Source organism: Leopardus geoffroyi, chromosome B3 (assembly GCF_018350155.1).
Source record: "Leopardus geoffroyi isolate Oge1 chromosome B3, O.geoffroyi_Oge1_pat1.0, whole genome shotgun sequence".
In the NCBI taxonomy this organism is placed as follows: domain Eukaryota; kingdom Metazoa; phylum Chordata; class Mammalia; order Carnivora; family Felidae; genus Leopardus; species Leopardus geoffroyi.
This window is the reverse complement of record NC_059337.1, coordinates 107348354-107364865: the sequence shown is the minus strand read 5'-3', so window position 1 is coordinate 107364865 and position 16512 is coordinate 107348354. Positions and strand designations below refer to the sequence as shown.

Sequence of the window (16512 nt, the reverse complement as noted above, 5' to 3'; positions counted from 1 at the left end):
ACTGTGCTACTGAGACAGGGATATTAGAGGGAAAGGAAGAGATGACTCTGGATTTGGATCAGACTGAACCAAGACTGATGGAAAAGCATGTAAATATAAATATTTATATAACTCTCAGATAATAGGATAGGACTGGAAATATAGGTTTGGGAGTTTTAAGCATAGAAATGATAACTAAAGACATTAGCATGAATGATCCAAAGAAAAGAATATAGAGAAGGGTAGAGTTAAAGAAAAGGAGAGGTAGAGAACTATAAGAGAGTAGTGTCTTGGAATTTGGGGTTGCAGAGAATTTTAATAGGACTAAATATAAAACAGAGTTCAAAAAATAGATGGAGGGGAAAGACTGAGAAAAGACCATTAGATTTGGAATAAAAACATTTTATTGATTATCTGAGAAGCAGTTAAATGTGATGGGGATAGCTGTTGAGTTTAAAAACTCAATAGGGAAAGGAGTGGAAAGCAATAGTAAATAGGAGACATGCTTTCTATTGGATAGATTTAGCAGTAAAAGGAAGGAAAGGAATACAGTACAATTAGAATGGGGACCAAGTTTAAATACAGAATTTCCTCAGATTCTGATTTGCATGTTTGGAGCAAAGGGGAAGACACTAATAATAGGTGGGGAGAGATTTTTACAGGAGTACTTTCCCAGAAAATGATTTGTTAGGATAAATGTTTACCTGAGTCAACTGTCTGTAATTTTTCAAATGGTGTTCAGTATTTCATTGGGGGGATATAGAAGGAAGAATAAAATTTGTTATTTAAAAGTCTCCAGTAACTGGAACTTCTTCATCTTTATTGCTGTCCAGAAGGGATTTTTTGGAATGGGATCTGTGGTAGTGATTTTAGTAGAACTCAGTTGTATTTTCGTGAGAGTAATTAGGATATATATAGATGTGAATTTAAATGCAAATAAATTGATTTTCAGGTGTCAGTAAGGTGGTGTTTCTAGGTTTCCACAAATTTTCATAAGAAAATCTACTGTTAAGTTGAATTCAATCAACTTTTCTGACCTATCAAATTTTCTTGACCATCATAGCAAGCAAGACTAAATAACTGTAGCCTTCCTATTTATGCTCTTATGACTTCCTAAAAAGGTAGCAAATAAATATATCATAAGCAAGTATAAGAATAAAGCTGCTAAATCTCTTACATCATCAGACTTACATTAGTTTTGATGGGTTAATATCATTAATACTAATGAGTAACATTACATCACAGAATAATAAAATCAGTTATGCGCATATAATCTGAGGCACTTAAGCGAAAAAAAGCTCTGAAAATTTCTGTTTCATTTTAATAATCTGTGAATTTAGGCTTTGGTAAATTGAGACAATTATTTAGAACATTGGGTATTAAAAATATCTTTACCAGAAATATACCAATAATTAAAGCAGTTTGGGGGCTTATTCGCTTAAATTAGTTTTACTCCACTCTTTTTCACTTTGGATATGCTGACAAAGTCTAGGAGCATAAATTACCTAAACACAGCATTTGGACAAAAAAACGTTAATGTTCATTTTATTTGAAACTAAAGAAATGAGTCACTCAAAATGTTTGTTGAATGAAAATGCATTCGAACTCTTATACTTGCTTTTAAAGAAGTTTTGAAAATGCTGAATGCAAAAATATATTTTGATGATTGATTCTAGCGGTTTTTACTTTCACGTTACGATAATATCGATGTTCCTGCTGTTCTGCAAAATACTTTTTTAAACTGCTAGGTTACAAGAGGAATGGATAGTCTTCCTGACGTGTTCCCTGTTGTTTCAAGGGCTTCTCTGTAACTCCAGCACCACTCCCGGGGGTTTAGGGTGTTGGGTTCTCTCCTCGCCCCAGGGGAAGGGGTGATGGCCGCAGCACTGGTCTCGCGGGGAGTTTAATCTCGCTCTTCAGCGCGATCTGCGGCTCCCGTTCTCGGCTTCGCGGGGTCTCGCGGGGCTGGGTGGGGCCGAGGCGGGACTGCCGTCGGCTTTTCAGTGTCCGGGTACGCGTCGAGTACCCCGCGCTGCGGACCCAGAATAAAGTGTTGGACCCGGAGAAGGAAGGGCGTGGATGTTCGGGTCCCGGAGGGAACCTTGAGGTGGGCGGGAAAGGGAACTGTCTGTATGTGGCGGTTATTCCTTGGGCGAGCGGCTCTGAGGGATTTGGGGGGCTGGCGGGCCCTGTCCCCAGAGTTCGACCAGAGGTTGCGTGGGGGTTTGATGGCGCGTGGGTTGGGGGTTTGGGGGCGGCCCCGGGTGAGGGGAGGCTGGATGGCTGTGAGGGTGTTGGTCCCGAGCCAACCTCCCGCTTCAAAACGCGCGGGAAGAGTGGCTCCTTGAATCTGCGAGTTAGGAGTGAAGCGACGCCCTGCCTCAGGCGTATTTTGTAATGCGAATTGGCAGTCCTGTGAAAACCTCCGCTTTTTGGAGTCCTGGTGGTAAATTCCTAAGTGTAAAATTGCACTCTTCCTGGGTTTTACCTTGCTGTTGGTAAAGGACTTTGTTTAGGACTCTTGCTACGCGTAGTAGTACACACGCCAAGAAAGGACATATTCAGATACTAGTTATTTTCAAAGGCGTATCGTTTTGGGAAGTCTTGGTGTCTGTGGACTCCAGAAGATTCAATGACTTATTGCAATCCCACATATAAACAATTATGAAGGCTCTCCCCGCCCCCCAGGTATTTCAGTCGTGCAGCGACATTCAGCAAGTATTAAGTGCCCAGTACTGGACTGAAGGTGTTCCTCCCCTTCCCAGTACTTGCCCCCCACCCCATATTTTTCTGTAATAATGTCTGATTAGAAAGTTTGCTACCGAATGAATATATGCTGTTTTGCATATGACTTCAGAAAATCCTTCTTATAAATATTTTTGTGTTTTTTAGTGTAGCATCCAAGATGAATGACAGCCTATTTGTCAGTTTGGACAGGCTTTTGCTAGAATTTGGTAGGTATAAAATGAAAATAAAGAAATGGGTAACTATTTGTATTATTATTTAACATTTAACAACGAAGTGAAGTCACAAATTTATTTATTTTAGTTTTCCAGTATGAGCAAGATATAAGTACTAAAGAAGATATGATTCAACGGATTAACAGTAAGTCATTTGGCATGATAAAGGTATTTTAGTTTTTAAATTTTTTATGGCATATAAGATAATAATGCAGTTGCCAACTTACAGTTGGCATTATAACTTTTGTGCCAGTTCTATCTAGTGACTAATGCTATTTGCCTGAACTACAGATTCTCAATAATAAATTTCTGTATTCAGCATTTAATTATTCTGTGTTGAAGAATTTTGCTTTAAGCAGAAATAACCCCTTTGGCCCAGGTCATGATCTTGCACTTCATGAGTTTGAGCCCTGCTTGGGCCTCTGTGCTGACAGCTCAGAGCCTGGAGAATTCTGTGTCTCTCTCTCTCTCTGCCCCTTCCCCACTCAACACTCTTTCTCTCTCAAAAATAAAAATTAAGAGGGGCGCCTGGGTGGCGCAGTCGGTTAAGCGTCCGACTTCAGCCAGGTCACGATCTCACAGTCAGTGAGTTCGAGCCCCGCGTCTGGCTCTGGGCTGATGGCTCAGAGCCTGGAGCCTGTTTCCGATTCTGTGTCTCCCTCTCTCTCTGCCCCTCCCCCGTTCATGCTCTGTCTCTCTCTGTCCCAAAAATAAATAAACGTTGAAAAAAAATTAAAAAAAAATTAAAAAAAATTAAAAAAAATAAATAAAAATTAAGAAATAACCCCTTAATTCAGTGCAGTTAAAAATATGTTATTTTTCTCAGACAACACCAGTTACTTCAAACATTTTATTGAAAAATTTTTGGTTTTATTTTTAAATTTATGTTCTTTTTTGTAGTTTCAAGTTTGTATTTATTTTTAATCTATTTTATTTGAGAGAGAGAGTGTGAGTGCAAGTGGGGGAGAGCAGCAGAGGGAGAGAGAGAATTTTAAGCATGGGGAGCCTGATGCCGGGCTTCCTCCCCACCTTGGGCTCATGAGCTGAGCAGAAGTCCAGAGTTGGACGCATAACCTACTGAGCCACTCAGGTACCCCTCAGGTTTTTATTTAAATTCCAGTTAGTTAACATACAGTGTAGTATTAGTTTTAGGTGTAGGATTTAGTGATTCATCACTTAGGTACAACACTCAGTGCTCATCACAAGTGCAGTCCTTAATACCCATCACTCATTTAACCCATCCCCCTGCCTCCTCCCCTCCAGCCACCCTCAGTTTATTCTCTATAGTTAAGAATCTGTCTTACGGTTTTTCCCCCCGCTCTATTTTCCCTGTGTTCGTTTTGTGTCTTAAATTCCACATATGAGTGAAATCCCATGGTATTTGTCTTTCTCTGACTCACTTATTTTGTTCAGCATAATACTGTCTAGCTCCATCCATGTCATTGCAAATGGCAAGATTTCATTCTTTTTTGTGGCTGAATATTCCGTTATATATATATGCCACATATTCTTTATCCATTCATCAGTTGTTGGACATTTGGGGTCTTTCCAGAATTTGACTATTGTTGATAGTGCTACTATAAACATCAATGTGCATGAGCCCCTTTGAATCAATATTTTTGAATCCTTTGGGTAAATACCTAGTAGTGCAATTGCTGGATTGTAGGGTAGTTCCATTTTTAACTTTTTGAGGAACCTCCATACTGTTTTCCAGAGTGGCTGTACCAGTTTGCATTCCCACCAACAATGCAGAAGGGTTCCCCTTTTTCCACCTCTTTGCCAACATCTGTTGTTTCCTGTGTTGTTAATTTCAGCCATTCTGACAGGTGTGAGGTGATAGCTCATTGTAGTTTTGATTTGTATTTCCCTGATGATGAGTGATGTTGAGCATCTTTTCATGTGTCTGTTAGCCAGCTGTATGTCTTCTTTGGAAAAATGTCTCTTCATGTCTTCTGTCCATTTTTTAACTGGATTATTTGTTTTTTGGGTATTGAGTGTTCTAAGTTCTTTATATATTTTGGATCCTTTGAGTGAATTTTTAAAAATCTTTTTAGACGTGACCAGAAGTCAGGGGTCAGGATTGATGCATGCCACATTTTCAGGAATAATTCTGAAAAATGGTATTATGAGTGAAATGGCAAAGCAAATTACATACATACAGTATTTTAAGATCCAACATAAAAGCTGTTATAAAATAGAACCATTAATTTCTTGATTTCTGAAAAGGTAGAATTTGGTTACCTTTCTGTGACAAAAAAGAATACGGAGTATGAGTGCTAATAATTTATTTTAATGTTTAAGAAATTCTATTTTTATCTTGTATTTTTTCACTAGTAACAAAGAAGTGAGTTGAAGGTGTATTTAATAATTAATTGACATGGAATCAGTGAAGGGAAATTTTACATTTGTCAAAACCGAAACAAGTTAGTATCACATATGACTAAATGTTTACATGAACTCATACAATCATAAGATGCCACTGATTGTAAATATCACTTGATCTAGCCTTCTTATGTTAAAGATGAGGAACAGGGTCTTTTTTTTTTTAATTTAAAGTTTTTATTTAAATTCCAGTTAGTTAACATACAGTTTCATATTAGTTTCAAGTGTACTTCTCTTCAGTCCAAACACAAATCCTTTGCTTCTGGATCTATGAGCAAGCCTGGTTCTGGTTCTGTGCTTTTTAGTATAGGGCCCTTCCCACTTCAAACCTCTCTTCTCCATTCTCTAACTCCTCTCCTTTTAGCTAAGTTGCCATACCCCTTTTTCCTTTGTGTTTGTTAATTTTGAATTTATGACTTCTACCTTAAGAAAATAAACATTTCTCCTTTTCAGAATGCTTTGAAGATATTAAAGAAAACAAGGCAGCTATTTGTAAGATACATGAAACTATAAATATGACAGATGAGGAAATTGGTCATTACTGTAAACATAGTGAGGAGATCAAAGACAACTGTAGTAAGTGAGTATTTGAAAGAAATGAACTTTCAGTAATTGTCACTGGATTCTTTATTTAAGGTTTCTGTTATTTATAATTTATAGTTTTTATACTTGGAGACACTGTTGCTTTAAAGTAGTATTTTGTATTAGCAAAATAATGAATCAGGTCTTAAATTTGCTACATGCTTCTGTAAAAAGGGCTCATAGGAGGATCAAAAGAAAAATAGAAGCACTGTAAGATCTAATTCAGATCCAAATAGTTTGCAGAATTTTGAATAATATAGGCTCAGTATATAAAATTCCTATTGGATAAAGTTGAAACAATTTCCGTATTTGAATTTTTAAGATTTATTTTTATGTAGGAGAATCTAGCCTAAAATAAGTTGATTTTCAAAGTGAAAGTACTTACTATGTTAAGAATTCTTTCAACATGGCTTCAGGTTCTGGATTCTAATGGTTAAATTTACTATAAGACATAAACATTTTGAAGCAAAGGCTTACTAATAGAACTTTATTATATATTACAAAAATAAAATGTGTCAGGGTGTCTGGGTGGCTCAGTCGGTTAAGCATCTGACTTCAGCTCAAGTTATGATCTCGCAGTTCATGAATTCAGGCCCCGTGTTGGGCTCTCTGCTGACGGCTCAGAGCCTGGAGCCTGCTTCAGATTCAGTGTTTCCTCCTCTCTCTGCCCCTCCCATGCTTATGCTGTGTCTCTCTCTGTCTCTCAATAATAAATAAACGTTAAAAAATTTTTTATAAATAAATAAAATGTGTCAGTTTTCTGTACTTAATATAGACCATTGTCTTTGTAGTAACTACTATATTTCAGAATCCTATTTGTTTAAAAATATATTGTTATTCAAAAAATTTTTAAATATTTTATTTTATTATTTCTTTTGAGGGCAGGGGAGGGGCAGAGGGAGAAGGACAGAGAGAATTGTAAGCAGGCTCCACACCCAATGCAGAGCCCAATGTGGGGCTTGATTCCATGATCATGAGATCATGACCTGGCTGAAATAAGGAGTCAGGTGCTTAATCAACTGAGCCACCCGTTATTCAGAATTTTAATAAATCTTTTTTATTTTTCCCCTTTATAAAAGTAGCACATACCTAGTATAGAAATTCAAAAAGTATACAAATGTGTGGAATAAAAAGTTACTCTGTCTGCAGTTCCCACCTCAACCCTGTCCTCTTCCTTAAAGGAAATCATTTTTAATCGTTCTGAGAATCTTTTCAGGCATTTTTCAATAAAAATTCAATATCATTATTACATAGACATATATATATGTATGTCTACTTTTTCTTTTTATAATATGGGATCATACTGTACTTATTTTTAAATTTAACAGTATGTTATGTAAATTGTGCTATACATGTAATGATTATGTATAGATTTAATTCTTTAACAGCTCCATAGGATTTTATAGTATTGATGTATCTTATATCATTTAACCATTCCCCTATTAATAGACATTTAGGTTTCCAGTTTTTCCCTAATATGAGCAACATGTACTGGTATCCTTCCATATTAATGGACCTGTTGCTGTAGAATGAGCTTCTAGACATGCAGTTGTTAGATCAAAGAGTATGCACATTTAACTGTTTGATAGATAATGCTGAACTGCTCTCCAAAAAGATTATATGAATTCATACTTCCACCAACAGTGTATGAGAGTTCTTGCTTCCTCATACCCTTGCCAACACCGAAATTATGCTTAAATTTTTGTTTAAATTTTTTGGCAATCTGATCAACAACAAAAAACCATATATTATTGAACTTTTTCTTTTATTTTGATTTAAGTTTTATTGTAGGAAGTTTTACCAGTGGTTTCCTTCAACTAGATGCAGTGGGTGCTGGAAAAGTAGTTTCCTGTTAGAATCTGCTGTTCTAAGAACCAGTTGTAGAACCAGTACAAGATGTACTGTACTTCAGACAAGCTTAATCTCTTGCTGGGTTCCAAGGACAGTTAGTAGAGATCTTAATATCATGATATACCTCTAATTCATGATTTCACCATACTGGTTAAGAGATTGAAATGTGGAATATGAATTCATGAAAGTACTAGAAGAAATGTAAGTGACTATATAATCTTTGAGAGTAGAAGACCTTTCTAAGTGTGTCACCAAAAGTAGAAACTACAGAGGAGACAATGGATAAATGTGACTACACACAAATTAAAATGAAAAATGCCCCCAAATGGTATAAAAGGCAAAAGAATAAGGTTGGAAAAGTGTCAAGTAATGGTTATTTTTAAAAATGTAAAGTACTTGTGGAAACTAATAAGCAAAAGCCCTGTTAGAAAAATGGGCAAAGAAAATAAATAGGAATAGGTAAATACCAAAATGAAGAAATGTATGTTTAAGAAACATGTGAATAAATGCCCAATATTACTAGTAATCTAAGACATCCAAATTCAAGCAATAATAAAATGATACTTTTTGCCTTTAAGTTTTACAGAAATTTAAAGAAAGATAATATCCTGTGTTAGCCAGGGATTAAGAAAATCATTTACCTTGTACACTATAGTAATGTATGCTGGTATAAACCTTTTGGATGATATGTCACTATTTTTTTAAAAAGCTTTAAAAATAAACATGACTTTTGTTGTACCTGGGTGGCTCAGTGGGTTAAGTGTCCAACTTTGGCTCAGGTCATGATCTCTTGATTTGTGAGTTTAAGCCCTACATCAGGCTCTGCATTGACCGTGCAGAGCCTGATTGGGATTCAGTCTCACCCCCTCTGTCTGTGTCCCTCCTCAACTCTCTCAAAATAAATAAATAAGCTTAAAAAATTAAAAAATAAATAAACACGACTTTTGATTAAAAGTGTCCATTTCTGAGAATTTTTCGTAAGGGAATAATTAGGCATTCTCTCAAAGATGTAATGTATAACAAGGTGATTTATTTCAACCTTTTTTAATGATAGGAAAACATTGGAAGCAACTCTAGCGTACAACATTAGGTGATGGGTTAAATGGATTTTGGTATGTGCATATGAACAGTAGGCAAGCCAATAAAATTATGAATGTATATTTATTGACATGGAAAGAGGTTAACTTTCTATTGACACGAAAAGATGTATATTGCAAATTGAATGAAGCAATAAAACAACATTCATAGTATGAACCCAGCTTAGTAATTGTGTATATATATATATATATATATATATATATATATATATAATTAGAAATAAACTGGGAATATGTACATCAATATGTACATGCTTACAGAGAATATCTTTTCAGTGAACATGTATTTCTTACAGAATTTTTTTTTTTTTAAATTTTTTTTTTCAACATTTATTTATTTTTGGGACAGAGAGAGACAGAGTATGAACGGGGGAGGGGCAGAGAGAGAGGGAGACACAGAATCGGAAACAGGCTCCAGGCTCTGAGCCATCAGCCCAGAGCCCGACGCGGGGCTCGAACTCACGGACCGCGAGATCGTGACCTGGCTGAAGTCGGACGCTTAACCGACTGCGCCACCCAGGCGCCCCTCTTACAGAATTTTTAAAACACTCAGAATATGTGTATGTATAACCTTTGACCTTATAATTCCATTTTTGGGAATGTTTTCTGAGGAAATTGTTAGAAATTCAGACAAATATTTAAGTAAAAATTCTATTTACAATGGAAAAACTTAGATTAAGCAAAAATGGCCAACAATATGGGAATGGTTAGATAAAGTTATGGAATATGATGTATTTATTAAAACCTTTACAATGAATTCTAAGTGACAAGGAAAATGTGTATAATTTAAAAGGTGATAAAGGAGGATACACATATATATGAATATAATCTCAAAGATGTTAAATTATGTACTTATAAAATCTGGAAATAGTTTATTAAAACAGTAGTAGTAGATATTATTCTGTATTTGAGAATATGGATAATAGCTATTTCCTTATATACTTCTCTGTGCTTCCAGTGTGAACTTTTTGACTCTGAAAAAATATTAAAAGATTAGAAAAAAGAGCTGGAGGAAATAGTTGAACAACACTTAAAATGGAAGCTGTCATGGTATATGCAAATTTTAGATTTGTCACATTGATAACATTTTTCAAGTCTTAAAAAGTGTGTAAGATAGCTATTCATTTTATTCTTACTATCTGATTTTATAATTCATTTTGGCCTAGTTTCTTTCTTTCTAGTTCAGGAGGGTATAACAATCTGAGTTTCTAAGTTTCAAGGGAGAAAAAGCCTCTCTTTAGCCCTTATAATTCTTTGAATCCTTATTCCAAAAGAATTTCTTAGCCAAGATATGAGAAATAGGAGAAGGAAAGCCTGATGTTGGAGTGTTGCAGAGTATATTCTAGAAATGCCGTAGCAATACACAGTCCAACCACGTAACATTTGCTTCTACCTTAGTCATGGTTCCACAATGGGTTTTACATAAAAATTGATCAATGTTGATATTTGAGTGTATGTATAATTGTCTGAGTGGTGGTAGTGGTGGTGATGAGAGGTGGGAATATTTTCTTGTTATAAACTTGTTTTCTCCAGGAAGATATTCATTATCTTTAAATGGTTAAATTCATTTTTATTATCTCTTACAATTTGTCATTCTGAGATGCTAATTACAATTTTTTTTTCTATAGCTGGAAGCCAACATGTGATGTTTTTCATAAACATGAAGACTATATGCAGGACCAATTTGCTGTTTATCAAGAAACTAGTGAAAAAGACAAGTACATATATTAATTTAAGCTTATCAATTCTATAATTTATTAATAGGATATGTGTAGCAAAGACGTTACTTGAAAAATGCAGAAACTTTGTACGTTGAGAGGTTTTTTTTGTTTTGTTTTTAAAGTAAATCCAGTGCTTTGTACTCTTTCGGTACCATTGGAGGTCTACCTATTCGTTATAAAGCTCTACCGAATCCTTAGGTAGAAACAATTTGTCAGTAGCAATTGTTATAGCAGAGTGCTTCAATTAATGGTCTTTATAACTGAATTGTTACAGGTAAACATCTGAGGGAATAGTTAGCTATAGAATTAGCTTATGAAAAATTTGGAGTATTGACTTTTGAAGGGGATTTTATTTATTTTTATTTTTTAGAAACTGTTTTCCATCAACCTTATTTCCATTTTGTTTGCCTCTGTAAAAGAGCAGCTTAAGACCACTCAGTGGTTGTCCCTATCCATTCAGTGGCCTGAGCAGTGGGAGCTGCAGATCAGTCTTCAGTGGCAGGCTAAGCACTCCAGTCTTCAGTAGGGAACTGCTGAATAGGCACAGAGGGCACCTGCATACCTTGAAGGGGATTTGATATTAGACTTCTCTTTTTCAGAAAGCTAATGTTAGTGGGGTATTATATTCTGATGGAGAAACCCCAATATTTGTATGGGTTTATTTTATTATGTATAAAATAACCTGGTCTTGAGTACTAAATGTGATTAGTGAATATAATAAAACAAGTTGAAAGACTTTGAATATATTATATAGCATTATAATTTCACTTAATTTTTTTCCAAAGGTCAATTTTTTTTAAATATAATTTTTTGTCAAGTTAGCTAACATACAGAATATACAGATTGCTCTTGGCTTTGGGAGTAGATTCCCATGATTCATCATTTATATACAACACCCAGTACTCATCCTAAGTGCCTTCCTCAATGCCAGTCACCTATTTTCCCCTTCCCCCTGCCCTCCATCAATCTAATTCTTCATCAAAGACCAAGTTTAAAATATTCAAATTGATGGAATATTTTGGCCTTCACAATTCCACTTCTTCATGTAACCTTCCTTGATTTTTAATCCAGTGCTAGTTATTTATTTATTTATTTATTTATTTATTTACTTATTTATTTTTATTTTTTAAATATAATTTATTGTCAAATTGGCTAACCTACAGTGTGTCACTTAATTTTTATAAAATGTTTATTTTTGAGACAGAGCATGAGTGGGGGAAGGGCAAAGAGAGGGAACAGAGTATCCAAAGCAAGCTCTGCCCTGACAGCAGTGACCCTGATGCGGGGCTTGAACTCAGGAATCATGAGATCATGACCTAAGCTGAAGTCAGATACTCTGAGGCATCCAGGCACCCTAATTTCACTTAATTAAAAAAATTGAAATATTTTCACAAATATTTTTTTCATAAATATTGAAATACTTCATAAATATTTTCATCATTTTTTATATTTTATGTCCTCTTTTATACTTTATTTTGTTGTTGTTTTTTTTACTTTTCTTCCGGATTTATTGATATATAATTGACATATAACATTGTTTAAGTTTGAGGTGTACAAACATGATGGCTTGATACATGATTGTATTTTAAAGTGTCTGCCACAGTAAGGCTAGGTAGGTAGCACATCTGTCACCTCATATAACTACTGGGGTTTTTTGTAGTAAGAACATTTAAGATTTACTCTCTTAGCAATTTTTAAGGATATAATACAGTATTGTTGTATTTACCATGCTGCGTATTAAATCCCCAGAACTTATTTACCTTACAACTGGAAGTTTGTATCCTTTGGGCAACATCTCCTGGCCCCTGGCAGCCATCATTCTATTCTGTTTCGATGATCTGGCTTTTTTTAGATTTTTCATATAATTAAGATCATATCATATTTGTTTTTCTCTTAATCACTCGGCATAATACTCTCAAGGTCCTTCCACGGTGTCATAAATGGCAGCAGTTATTTATTATGACTGAATAAAAAATTCCATTGCATATATATACCACATTTAAAAACATTTTTTAAAGGGTTGGGATTTTTAGTTTTTGTTTTTAAACTCTCTGCTCAACATGGGGCTCCAGGGCTGAATTTTTTCCATTGAATGTATGTGTATATATATATATATATATATATATATATATATATATATGTGTGTGTGTGTGTGTGTGTGTATAGATAGATAGATACACGTGCGTGCACGCACGCGCGCACACACACACACACATACATACATACATATATATTACTTCTTTATCCATTCATCTGTAGATGGACACTTGGGTTGCTTGCATATTTGGTTATTGTAAATAATTCAGCTATAAACATAGGGGTTCATATATAATTTTGAATTAGTATTTTTGTTTTTTGGGGCTAAATACCCAGTAGTGGAATTACTGGATCATATGGTATTTCTGTTTTCTATTACCAAGTGTGTGGACTGGTATGACTCCCACTAGGTCCCTGGGAGGCCTCCTGGCTAGTCCCTAGGTAGATCTGTGGGTAGTCATGACTGGCCCTAAACTTTAGTAGCCAGAAGGGACTGGAACTGAGCCTTAGTGAGGTTTCAGGTTCCACAATCAAGATTGAGGTCTGTAGTCCTGGCTATGAAGGGACAGAAGGGCTTGTCTTCCACCAGGTCCCTGGGTGAGCTGGACCACTCCCTGACTATAGCAGGAGGGGTTGGAGCCAAGTATAGGGCCCTTTTAGAATTTCTAGGGATACATATAGGAGTACCTATTTGGGGGGCTCCAGGGCTAGCAGGTCTGCTGGTGGCCTTTGGCTGTGAGAGACCTAGAACTAAGTATATGGCTCTTGAGGATCTCCTTGGGTGCAGACAGGAGTGTCTCCCACTGGGAACTAGACCCTTAGTACTGCTGATAAACTGTAGCTGTGAGGGGGTTGGAACCAAGCATAAGGCCCATCAAGTATCAGGATCTTTAGGGGCACAGACAGGAGTGTCTCCTGCTGGATCCCTGTGCCAGCAGGACTCTTTGATGACTGTGGCTGGGATGGGCTCGAGCCCAGTTAATGGGGCCCTTCCAGAATCTATAGTCTGAATGAGTGTGGCAAGCTTGCCTCCAGGGGCTCCCAGACTGCGACCATAGGGACTAGAGCTGGTTCATGGGCCACTGCAGGGTCCACAGCTGGGACCAGGGGATGTATGCTTATTTCCTGACACAGGGGTGGGTATGACTCCTTCTGAGTCCTTTGGTGTATAGTGCTGGTAACAGACCCAAGGCCAAATGTGCTGTAGCTGAGGTCTCAGGAGTACAGAACTATTTCTGGGTCTGTAGTCAGGACCAGAGTGAGTTAACCACCAGGATGTGAGCCTGCCTTCTCAAAATAGCTCTTCTTAGTCTTGGACTACACCAGGGTTTCACAGTCTCCTACCTGGATCACAAAGCTCTCACAAATGCACTTTTGTCCATGGATATATGGTAATTACTATTTTTGAGGGGGCAATACACATGAGGGATGTTTTATTCTGTCCTCTTGCTGACATCACTCCAATTTTTATATTTTAATTAAAAACATACTAAATATAGACTGCAATACCCTTTATATTCAAAGATGGGTCTTAAGATAACAACTAAAGTAATAGATTTGGAATTTGTTGGCATTTGAAATCATGGAAATAGGTAAGATTGTCCATGGAAATTAATAGAGCAAAAAGGAAAGAAAGCTAAAGTATACAGTCATCCAAGGAATAGGTAAAGGGTGAAATTAGTGAAAGAGACTGTTACTTTGTCATTTTTAGACTCTGCTTCAATCTAAAAAGGATTTGAGATAATTTGTATAATGCCATAGTGTTAAAAGAAAACTAAATATAAAAATTAAGGCTATAGGAATATAAGGATAATGTAAGAAGATGAAGCATTTGATTAGAATAGAAATTCATATTACATGGCCTTGTACATTTGTTAAATATAGATACAGATTAAGTTCTGGAATTCCTAGTAGTCAGGCATTGTGGAAATGTGATCATTTTGGGATTCAGAGTATTCATTTAAAAAACAGTTCAATTGTTAAGGATAAGCAGAAGTTTTTCCTGGTAATGAGATTTGAGAGAAATTTCTCGCCTGAGTTCTCATTAAAGGATAATTATACAGTGTGGTAGTATCTTCAGCTGTAAAATAAACAAAATATATATTACTTCTTAGAACATCTCTCAATGCAAGTCATGGCTATAAAACATTATTTAAAAAGCTTCTTTGAGAGGCTAGAACAAAGCAGTTCAAAAGTGTACCTAGTTGATAGTGTTTGTTGTGGATGACTTCTCTTAGGTAGCCAGAGTAGTCACTTTAATAGTGGAAACAAGTATTTCTTTCTTAAACCAACCACATAGGTTGATTGAATTGATGACTCAATACCAGATGCTTATAAAGGAAATGACTCCATTTGTTGGTATCATGGATGCTGAAGGAAATAGAGGAACCAGCTTCTTGTTTCTCCTAATCTTCCATTCTAAACATTCATTAAGACTAGTATTGTCAGCAGATGAGGTATTCAGGGCTCTTCTTGAATCATGATTTTGCTATGCTGGTCTCTGCTAAAGTCCCTGTATGGAGTATATAAGAACAGTGGGCATGAATATACAACATGAATAGGGTAAATGTGGAATGCTAATTTCATCTGAAACTGGCCACTCCAATTCAGTTTTCTATAGGTATTTACCTCTTCCCTGGGCCATTTTCCCAAGAAGTGAGGGATTAGGGGTGCCTAGGTGGCTCAGCCTAGGTGACCTTCAGCTCAGGTCATGATCTTGCAGTTTGTGAGTTGGAGCCCCACATTGGGCTCTGTGCTGACAGCTCAGAGCCTGGAGCCTGCTTCGGACTCTGTGTCTCCCTCTCTCTCTGCCCCTCCTCCACTCGCACTCTATCTCTGTCTCTCAAAAACAAATTTTTTTAAAAAGAAGTGAGGGATTAATTAGCAAATAGGCATTTAGAGGAATAGGAGTTTTGGGGCTCAACTGCTTTATCTTGCTAAAGGGGACAGAGTTTAGTATATATATATATATTTTTTTTTCAATTTATTTTGATAGAGAACAAGTAGGGGAGGGGTAGAAAGAGAGGGGGACAGAGGATCTGAAGTGGGCTCCGTGCTGACAGCAGAGAGCCTGACATGGTGCTCAAACTCACAAACTGTGAGATCATGACCTGAACCAAAGTCAGATGCTTAACCGACTGAGCTACCCAGGTGCCCCCAGAGTTTATTTAGTATATTAAAAAATTAAAACATGAGGAGATTCAGATCTGCTGATCAGTACAATGCTGTTATCCTTAGTTTTTTTTCCTCAGTATACAAGCATTTATGAATACTGTTCTTTTCTCATCTGTTAAAATGAGATAATCATAGTATCTTTAAATAAATTTCCCCCATATAGAATGTTTTGATTTAGAAAATTTACAAAATTTTGAGGAACATAAGGACTATATATTTTTAGAAATTTTTCAATGCATGTTCTTTCTTGAAACTTAAAAATTGGGTAGAAAGAATCTAAAGAATATATTTCCTATGATAAACCTGGATTGAACATTTTCATTGTTGTAGATTAGGATTAGCAAATTTTTTTTTTAATTTTTTTTTAAGTTTATTTTTGAGACAGAGAGAGACAGAGCATGAACGGGGAAGGGTCAGAGAGAGAGGGAGACACAGAATCGGAAGCAGGCTCCAGGTTCCGAGCCATCAGCCCAGAGCCCGACGCGGGGCTCGAACTCACGGACCGCGAGATCGTGACCTGAGCTGAAGTCGGACGCTCAACCGACTGAGCCACCCAGGCGCCCCAGCAAACTTTTTTTTTTATAAAGAGCCAGATAGTAAATATTTTAGGCTTTGTGGGTTATACTAAGTCTCTGTTGATACTCAACGTTACTGTTGTGATGCAAGAACAACTTTAGACAATACAAAATGAATGACTGTGTTCTAATAAAACTTTATCTATGGACATTA

At 36.3% G+C, this 16512-nt stretch overlaps 1 protein-coding gene across 6 annotated transcripts in view; it reads left to right on the top strand.

Moving 5' to 3' along the window:
* Nucleotides 1–1922: 1922 nt before the first annotated feature.
* Nucleotides 1923–16512, top strand: part of CB3H14orf39 (chromosome B3 C14orf39 homolog) — a 53592-nt gene continuing 39002 nt past the window's right edge. For 3 of the 6 annotated variants that reach the window (XM_045451155.1, XM_045451154.1, XM_045451152.1), the window contains exons 1-5: nt 1923–2086; nt 2872–2933; nt 3028–3084; nt 5775–5901; nt 10480–10569. In XM_045451155.1, the coding sequence (XP_045307111.1) occupies nt 2885–2933; nt 3028–3084; nt 5775–5901; nt 10480–10569 (323 nt within the window). In that variant the 5' untranslated portion in view covers nt 1923–2086; nt 2872–2884. The remainder of the gene's footprint in view (nt 2087–2871; nt 2934–3027; nt 3085–5774; nt 5902–10479; nt 10570–16512) is intronic. The other 3 variants (XM_045451153.1, XM_045451156.1, XM_045451157.1) reach the window with 3 other exon arrangements.